The 9400-nt window shown below is 53.0% G+C and overlaps 1 protein-coding gene across 3 annotated transcripts; it reads left to right on the forward strand.

The window, feature by feature from the left end:
• The first annotated feature begins 32 nt into the window (after nucleotides 1–32).
• Bad (BCL2 associated agonist of cell death) lies at nucleotides 33–9171 on the forward strand. Of its 3 annotated transcripts, none has more exons than XM_013362055.4 (4): nucleotides 33–704; nucleotides 1095–1298; nucleotides 7781–7971; nucleotides 8733–9171. In XM_013362055.4, exons 1-4 carry the CDS (start codon nucleotides 509–511, stop codon nucleotides 8856–8858), a joined length of 717 nt encoding a protein of 238 aa, XP_013217509.2. In that variant the 5' UTR covers nucleotides 33–508; the 3' UTR covers nucleotides 8859–9171. The 3 variants fall into 3 exon arrangements, with proteins under 3 accessions (XP_013217509.2, XP_005333557.2, XP_005333558.2); XM_005333500.5 differs by lacking the exon at nucleotides 33–704 and adding an exon at nucleotides 720–806; XM_005333501.4 differs by lacking the exon at nucleotides 33–704 and adding an exon at nucleotides 842–999.
• The last annotated feature ends 229 nt before the right edge of the window (nucleotides 9172–9400 follow it).

Here is a 9400-nt window from a genome sequence, read left to right on the forward strand (position 1 = left end):
GAGCCCCGACCCGCGGACTCCGAACGCCCCCAGCGGGCCCGCAAGCCCCGGTCACCGGCCCGCTCACCTGGCCGGCCTCCTGCACGCTGTCTGCCAGCCGCAGAGCTCCGAGAGCCCCACGGCTCGCTCTCACAGGGGCCCCCGTCGCTTCTCCCGCGCCCGGGCATTCATCCTGCCAGAGAGGAGGCTCCCTCTCTTATCTTAAGTGCTCCCGAGATGGCGCTGGGAGGGGTCCCAGATGCGGGCAGCGCGAGGAGGAGGAGAGAGTGGGACTTCCCGACCGATCACTCGGTCCAGGCGAAGCAATAACAGCAGCAATAATTGCATCCGACGGCTGAGCGTCAATTACGGCTTTACAAAGTGCTTTCATCCACAGTAATCACCATTCTGTTTACAAAATTTTCACCGGCCCCCGAGGGAGGTGTCATTATCTCCATTTTACACGGGGGAAATTAAGGCCCTGAGGGGCTGAAGGATTCGTCCGCAGAAGCAGGCCTCCAGGTTCCAAATGGGGATCCCAGAAAAAGCCCTCATCGCTTCCACGCACGCTCCAGGCGCGAGGAAGTCAGGGCGACCGGAGAGGAAGGAGGGACCGGGGAGGAAGGCGGTAGGACCCGCAGGTCGGCGGCGAGGGTGGCACCCGGCCTGGAGTAGCCCCGCCTCCGGGCCAAACCGCGATTCATTCCGAGAGCTGATTGGACCAGGTCGGTGACATTTCCCGTTACCCAGGAAACCTGGGCCGGGCACTTTCAGTACTTAGAGGGAGGCGGCGGGCCCGGGTCAGGGGCCTTGAGAACGGGCTTGGGGTGAGACCTGTGCGCCAAACCACCGGCAGGGCGGGGAGGGGCGGGGCCTAGGTAGGGGTTTGGGGCTGCTCCCGAGCACCTGGGCCCCAAGAGGGGAGATTTAGGTCCTGGGCAACTCCCTGAGCTCCCTGCCGGACCAGATGCAGTAGATAGATGAGGGCCTGGAAGGACCGGCGGGCCTAAATGAGCTAAGGTATTAGAGGGAGAAAGGGACACCTGTCCCTTGTCTCCCACCGCTGCCGTTTCCCTAGTTTTGCACCCTGACTACCTGTCATCTTGTCCTCGCAGCCCAGAGCATGTTCCAGATCCCAGAGTTTGAGCCCAGTGAGCAGGAAGACTCCAGCTCCGCAGAAGGGGGCCTGGGCCCCAGCCCCGCAGGGGACCGGCCAGGCCCCTACAAGAATCAACCACCAGGCTGTGGCTTGGCTCCAGGCCTCCCCAGGGACACGGGTCACCAGCAGTGGCAGGCAACCAGCAGCAGCAACCATGGAGGTAGGTTCCCCACCACTGACACCACCTGCCTATCCACTTTGCCTTCAGCCCAGTCACTCCCTATACTTGAGCTGCACCCACACTCACTGAAAGCTTTGAGGGGAGTTCCTAACTTCTCTGAGCCTCGGTTTCCTCTTCTGCAAGCCAAACAATCACCATCACTTTGTAGTACTATTGAGTTAATTGGCAGGAATGTGCAGAAGGCATTGATTATAGAGATGGTGCATAGTAAATGCTCAAAAAGGGCATCTGTTGTTATGGGACCAGGAACAGAAATCGGTGAAAGGCAGGCAGTGATCCAGAAAGGGAAGTGACTCTCCTAAGGTCACTCGTGCTTGGTATTACCTAAATAGGAGGTGGGTTGGAAGACTGCTTGATGCCTGCCACAGGGTGCCACCTTTCCCTGGGATAGAGCCTTCCACCAGGTAGGTGTGTGCTTTTCCACCCTGAGGCTCACGCATAGGGAGCTGCCCTTGTACCAGGGAAGGGCAGTTGATCCCCAAGTGGAAGACAGCCCTCCCAGGCTCTGTGACTGGTGTGGGAGTTGGGAAACACTGGGGTCACATGGAAGGATGGGCACAGGAGGGCCTGGGCATTTCTCAGTAGCCTGCATCTCCCTGGTGCCTGGCACTGGGCTGGCACCTGGAACAGAGAGGTCTTGTGAAAGCCAAGTCAGGTCATGGCCCTCTGAAGTTGAATAACCCCCTCCCCATTTGTGGCTCCCGCTCTGCCTCCCACACTTGCTTTAACATCCATATCTCCAGCGTGCTGCTTTTCTGATCACACCCCACTCCGTTCTCCACCCGCACCTGGCTGTCCCTCCCCATCCTCAGCCCTCACTTCTGCGTGGTGAGAACTTAATATGTGCCACATGCCGTCCTGGCTGCTGGGGTGCCTCAGTGAGCGGGAAGCAGTCCTTGCCCTGTGGAGCTTACGCATTCTACTGAGGCGGGGGAGATAGGCTGGAAACACAGAATGCATTAGAAGATGGTGTGTGCAGGGGTCGAGCACAAAGAGAGTACAGAGGAGCACAGTCATGGGGGCTGGCAGAGTCACTGGGGTGGTTCTTGGGAAGAAGCCACATGGAGGCCTGGCTGGAAGAGGCTATGGGTGAGCCATTCCGATGTCTGTGGGAAGACCTTTCCAGATACCGGGAAGAGCAGATGGGGAGGCCCAGGGGCCAAGACTGCCTCAAGCTAGTGTGCCTCCCAAGGGAGGGAGGTGGGGAAGGGTAGTTGAGGCCCCACTCAGTCTGTGGGGACTTTGAGTGAAAAAAAAATTTTTTTCTTTTTTTTTTTTTTTTGTAATAGGGATTGAACTCAGGGGCACTTGACCACTGAGCCACATCCCCAGCCCTATTTTATATTTTATTTAGAGACAGGGTCTCACTGAGTTGCTTAGGGCCTTGATTTTGCTGAGGCTGGCTTTGAACTCTTGATCCTCCTGCCTCAGCCTCCCAAGCTGCTGGGTTGACAGGCTGGCACACAGCTTTTTAAAAATTCTGTTGGTGCTGGGATTGAGCCCAAGGACACTTTGTCATTGAGTTATATCCCCAGCTCTTCTTATTTTTTTATTTTGAGACAAGCTGGCCTGAACTTGGGATCATCCTGCCTCAGCCTCTCAAAATTGCTGGGATTAAAGGTGTGTGCCACCAGGCTCAGCTATAATATTTTTTTAGTTGTTAATGGGCTTTATTCTTTATTTATATGCCTTGCTGAGAATCAAACTCAGTGACTTATACATGCTAGGAAAGTGCTCTACCACTGAGCTAGAGTTCCAGCCCCCTATATTTTACTTATTTTATTTTTTATTTTTTGTAATACTCATTTTTTAGTTATAGGTGCATACAATGTATTTTTATGTGGTGCTGAGGATCCAACCTAGTGCCTCACGCGTGGTAGGTGAGCCCTCTACCACTGAGCCATAGCCCAGCCCTGGCCTTGAACTTTTGATCCTCCTGCCTGAGCCTTCTGAGGAGCTGGATTGCAGGCTAGTGACACCACACCCAGTTTAAATGTTTCTGTTTGATTTAATAATCAGTTCTTTTTTTTTTAATTTAATTTTTTTTAAAGAGAGAGAATTTTTTTTAATATTTTATTTTTTAGTTCTCGGCGGACACAACATCTTTGTTGGTATGTGGTGCTGAGGATTGAACCCGGGCCGCACGCATGCCAGGCGAGCGCGCTACCGCTTGAGCCACATCTCCAGCCCTAATAATCAGTTCTTAAAAGCAAGTGATTTTCAAAAAAAGATCACAAGGGCCAGTGGCCTGCCTGTACTGTGTGGCCTGGAACCTTCTACCTGGGCAGGGCAGCTCACATTTGATCTCTTTGCCCTTCTATATCCTGCCATTGGGCTCCTGTTGGATTGTTAAATGGGAGTTCAGGTGGCCTCCTTTGCAGGAAGGACCTGATGCCTGTTACCAACAGTGCAGAGGGGAAGGTGCAGAAGCACTTGCAGTCCTGTGTCTCCATGGCCTTCAATAAAAACCTTCAATAGGACCCACTGGAGGTTTAAAGCGAAGATGGCTGAAGTTGGGCTTACAGCAGGGGCTGGTAGACCACGGCCTCTGGTAAATCTCTGTGTCTAAGAATGGGCCGAGAAGAGCTTAAAGCTGGAGGTGCAGTTGCTGGGCCTGGGGCACCTGGGAATGTCCAGGGCTCAAATGGCCCTCATACCTCAGCCTCCCAAGTAGCTGGGTATTTATTTTGAGAACGAATCTTGCTAAATGTGGCTGAGGCTGGCTTGGACCTTACTATCCTCCCCTCAGCTTCTCAGTTTCCAGGATTACAGCCTGTGGCACTGCATCTAGCGATTTTTCACTTTTTAAAATAGTGGACAAAAATCCAGAGAACAGTATTTTTAACAAGGGAAATTAGATAGAATTCAGGTTTCAGTGTCCTGAATAAAGCTGTAGTGGAACACTGCAATGTACCGTCAGCTCCGTATGGCTGTGGCTTCTTCCGCTGTGAGCGTAAAGTTGAATAATTGTCCCAGAGACTGTGGCCACCAAACCTGAACTATTTGCTTCCTAGCTCTTGACAGAAAATATTAACCATCCCCCATCTTAGAGCTTTCTGATTTCATCCCCTCTGACAGGGTGAGGGCCTGCTGTCTAAGCCCACAGGGGCTACAGGATGCTGATGGCTTGTGAGGCCACTGGTCAGGGTGGGACAGAGCACTGGGGCCGCAACCTCTGCCTCCTAGGGCAGGGTAGTAGGGCTTTCGAAGCCTAGCATCCTAAAGATGGGATCTAGGCCTGGCCCTGCCTAGTGGGGAAGCTCACAGCTTCTAAGTGCCTGAACTGCTCTGTTTTTATGAGGGAGCCTGTGGCAGCGGGAAGGTGGAAGTATTGGGCCCCCACCTGCTGCCCAGAAGCCTGGGGGGTAAGTCAGAGCTTTCAGCTGGAGGTGAGTTGCCAGGCCACAGTCCCCTCCCACACCCTATCCGCCTCAGGCTAAACTCCAGGTGGATGGCCTGAGTGGGCAGGACTGGGTATCCACCCAGGCTCTAGCACTCCCTTCCCCTAGAGGGGAAATTGGCTTAGGCACACCTGACCTCTTTCCCTAGGGAGTTCACAGACAATCTTCTGGATCCGCCCCCCTGCCCCAGTAAACAGATACTTTTGGTTTTCCCAACTAAGCATGGTGAGGCATACCTAATATCCCACCTCCTCAGGAGGCTGAGGCAGAGGATCACAAGTTTGAGGCCAGCCTCAGCAATTTAGCAAGATCCTAAACAATTTAAAAGGGCCAGGGATGTAGCTCAATAGTTAAGTGCTCTGGGTTCAATCCTCAGTACAAAAAAAAAAAAAAAAAAAAGAACGTCTGGGGATATAGCTCAGTGGTAGAACACCCCTGGATTTCATCCCCAGTGCTACAAAATAATAATTCATTTCATGCAAATGGGCATCATTTTGGTGATGGCACGGCTTGATATTGCCAAATTCATGGCTTGCTGAGAATCTTCCATCCCATAGTACAGGCTTTGAGCTGTTTTTGTTTGTTTTGGTACCTGGGATTGAACCCAGGGGCACTTAACCACTCAGCCATATCCCCAATCCATTTTTTGTTTTATTTTGAGAAAGGGTCTGGCTAAGTCCATAGGGCCATGTTAAGTTGCTCAGAATGGCCTCAGATTTGCAATTCTCCAGTCTCAGCCTCCTGGAGTGGCTGGGATTACAGGCCTGCACCACCACACTTGGCTTCATCCCTGCCACTTGCTATATGATCTTGGGCAAATTACCCTGTCCTGCTTTAGTTTCCTCCTCTGTAAAATGGTGACCGTGAGGAAATTTCCTGTTAGCACAGGATGAGGACTAAATGAATTCATACATTGGAAACATCCAATCTGTCCTAGCCCGTGTTCTTATGCTTTTATTTATTTATTTTGGGCTGGGGATTGAACCCAGGGCCTTGTGCACGTGAGGCAAGCACTCTACCAACTGAGCTACATCCCCAGCCCTTTATGCTTGTTTTTCGTTGTTTGTGGTGCTGGGATCCAGCCCAGGGCCTCCAGCATGCTAGGTGAGTGGTCTACCGCTGAGCTATCCTCCAGGCCTCTTCTGCTTGTCTTAATTCCTGGGAGAGTGATAGTGTTAGCACTACTCATTGGAAAGTCATCACTCAGGTGACTTGCACGTGTCAAATGTTGAGTTCTCAGAAGCTAACATTGCCTGGACATTTGGTGGCAGGCAGGGTGTGCCACTGTGACTCAGGAAAGTTCCTAACCTCTCAGTGCCTCTATTCCTCATCTGTAAGATAGGATTTGGTGTCTGCCTCACTGGGGATGTGCAAGGACAGGGTGGGATGCTCTCCTGTGTTCTCCCAGTCGTCCTGGGAGACAGGGACTGCCCCCATTTCACAGAGAAATACACCAAGACCCCAACGGGCTCAAGGTCCCGGAGCAGGAACATGGTCCTGGCTGGACCCACAGAATTACTGATCCCTGCTCCACTGCCTGTGTCCCATAGAAATGAAAAGCAGGCAGGCCCATTTCTTAAGAATTTTTTTTTTTTGTTATAGATGGACACAATACCTTTATTTTATTTTTATGAGGTGCTGAGGATGGAACCCAGTGCCTTCCACATGCAAGGCAAGCACTTCTACAGCTGAGCCATAACTCAAGCCCCAGAGAGGCCCATTTTTTATCAGGAGTGTTTCTGTTCTTGGCACTCCAGCCCCATCCCAGTTGATTCCTGATTTAGCTACTTCCATCTGGCTCTTCTGAGGGTTTGAGGTACCCTTGCCTGACCTCAGGGTGGCTCTTTTTGGTTCCCATCCTCTTCTAAGTGGGGGGGTCTGTCTGGAGAGGGGAGATGTTCTGTTTGATACACCCCAGCTTCCACACCTGGCCTAAATCTTCCCTCCTGCAAAGAATTCCTGACCGACATCCTTATCTGTGAATGCCAAGTGTGTGCCCCAGGATGTCTTAGCTCTGGGTTTTCTGCTCCTGGAAGTCCTAGGTCTTGGTGTGAGCAGCAAGGTATAGTTGGCAGGAGTCAAGAGTGGCACACGGTACCCAGATCAGACCTCACAACAGAGATCCTTCTGAATATACTGACCTACAGTGCTGGCCATTCACAGAGCATCTCCACACTCCTTATTAGGTGTGACTCTTACACCTGCTGGGAGTAAAGGCTAGGATTAGGCCCTCGTGAAGGTGAGGAAGTTGTTTCAGAGTTAAAGATGGTTGGACAGGGAATGAGGTCCATCTCAGTGGACCCTGGATTCTATCAAACCTAGGGACTTCGAGCCTCAGGGCTTATAAGTCTTCTCTAAGCCTCAGTCATCTCATCCGTAACGCGGAAACAGTGGTAGTACTCAACTCTCAGGGTGGTTAGGAAGATAAGGAGGGAATTAATGCATAGTAAGTGTTCCATAAACGTCACATCAAAAAAGTCAACAAACAGCCCAGCATAATGGTGCATGCCTATAACCCCAGCGGTTTGGGAGGCTGAAGCAGGAGGATCTGGAGTTCTAAACCAGCCTCAATGGCGAGATGCTAAGCAACTCAGTGAGGCCCTGTCTCTACATAAACTACAAAATAGGGCTGGGGATACGGCTCAGTAGTCGAGTGTCCCTCCCTGAGTTCAATCCCCAGTACCAAAACAGAAAAAGAAAAGTCAACAGTTCTGGACATTTTCTTCAAAGCAGGTGTGATGAAGGATACATCAGTGTTGCTGCCAGGTTCTCATCCTCTGGAGACCCCTGCAGATCTTGTGCAGGACGCCTCCCTAATCCTAGTAATTACAACCACTGCCTCTTTAGTTCCAAGCACAGTGTAAAATCATTTATTTAATGGGCTAAAAGGCCTCGACCCTTATTGGCACTTAGCAAAGATGTGCGGGTTTCGTGAGGCCTTAACTCGATTTCCCACAAAAGCCCCCGAGCTTCCTTCCATTTACACTGGAGGGTTTCGCAGCTAGGGGGACGCAGAGCAGCAGAGATTTACTTCGCCCCAACCCGCTAACCCTTCTGCAGGCGCCGGGGCTACGGAGACCCGGAGTCGCCACAGCTCGTACCCCGCAGATACCGATTTGGATGAAGGGATGGAAGAGGAGCCCAGCCCCTTCCGCGGCCGCTCGCGCTCGGCGCCCCCCAATCTCTGGGCTGCACAGCGCTACGGCCGCGAGCTCCGGAGGATGAGCGACGAATTCGAGGGCTCCTTTATGGTGAGCGCTGGCCCTGCGGCATGCGGCAAGCGTTGCCCTGTAGTTCGAACCGCCTGTCCCTACCAGGTCCTTCCACGTCTCAAGGCATGCTGGGACTTGTAGTCCCGGACCGCCTTCTGTCCCCGGGCATGCTGGGACCTGTAGTCCCGGATCACCTATTACCCGCCAGGTCCTGTCATATCCCGGGGCAGTTGGGACCTGTAGTCCCGGACCGCCTCCTACCCGCAAGTTCCTTCCGCGTCCTAAATCATTGGACCGCCTCTTTCGGGTATCAAGGCTCTTGGGATATTTCTTCAATTTGGGGGGGAGGGGTACTGGGAATTGAATCCAGGGACCCTTGACCATCAAGGTACATCCCCAGTGCCCCCCGTTTTTTGAGGCACTATCTGGCTAAATGGCTGAGTCTGGTCTCCAACTTTCAATCCTCTGCCTTAGCCTCCCTGTAATTCCTCTCTGGGATTACAGGCGTGCCCCATCGCGTGGGGCACACGTCAATTCTTGAATTGCGGTCCCATCTTCTAGGTGCTAGATATTTGGCTCTTCCACTTAGATCCCAAAGCATTTTCCCAGTCCCCATTCCTGAGGGCCTAAGCGTCCTCTGTGGCTGGCTCCCTGACCATTCGGTACAGGACATGCTGGAGGCCGTGGTCTTTTACATCTCCCCGGATCTCCTCTACACTGGGTTCCGGAAATGGAGGTACTTGATTCGATCCGCCTGGGTAAGCCGATTAATTTAATCCTTTTCCTCCTCCCACCCCAAGGGACTTCCTCGCCCGAGGAGCGCAGGCACAGCGTCGCAGATGCGGCAAAGCTCCAGCTGGACGCGCTTCATCCAGTCCTGGTGGGATCGGAACTTGGGGAGGCGAGGCTCCGCCCCCTCCCAGTGACCGTCCCCACATCCCGAACTCCACCGGTTCCTGTCGCCGTTGGCGACCATCTTGGGTGTGGGCGGAAGTCTCCGCAGGCCTGTGCAGAGGGGACCCTTCTGTCCCTTGGCTGGGAGGCGCATGGGAGCGCAGAGGGTAGGTCCACGCAAGTTTTGAAGGTTTTCCGCCCACGGCTGGTCGCCCCACGGCGCTGGGCAGCCCCGCCCAAGCTGCGAGCCGGGATTTAACCCTCATTTCTTTGCCAAGGCCCTCTCCTCCGCCGGGAAGCTGTGGGCCCAGCGACCTACATGCTAATAAAAGTCACACCTGTGCCGCCGCGTCGCCTCTGTACGTCGCTTGGGGTTGGACCAGGATGGTTCTATCATTGACGTTTAAAAAAATGCCCCCAGCTTACACATGCAGGAAACAGGCTCTTTTGGGTGACATCCAGGGACAAATACAGGGAAGGGGTCAAGGCAGTAAGTAGATCCACCTCGGGGTGGGGCCACTGGGCCCCAAAGACTGCCAGGCGCTTATCTCTAGTATGGTAATTGGGAACCAAG

This window comes from Ictidomys tridecemlineatus, chromosome 4, assembly GCF_052094955.1.
Source record: "Ictidomys tridecemlineatus isolate mIctTri1 chromosome 4, mIctTri1.hap1, whole genome shotgun sequence".
In the NCBI taxonomy this organism is placed as follows: domain Eukaryota; kingdom Metazoa; phylum Chordata; class Mammalia; order Rodentia; family Sciuridae; genus Ictidomys; species Ictidomys tridecemlineatus.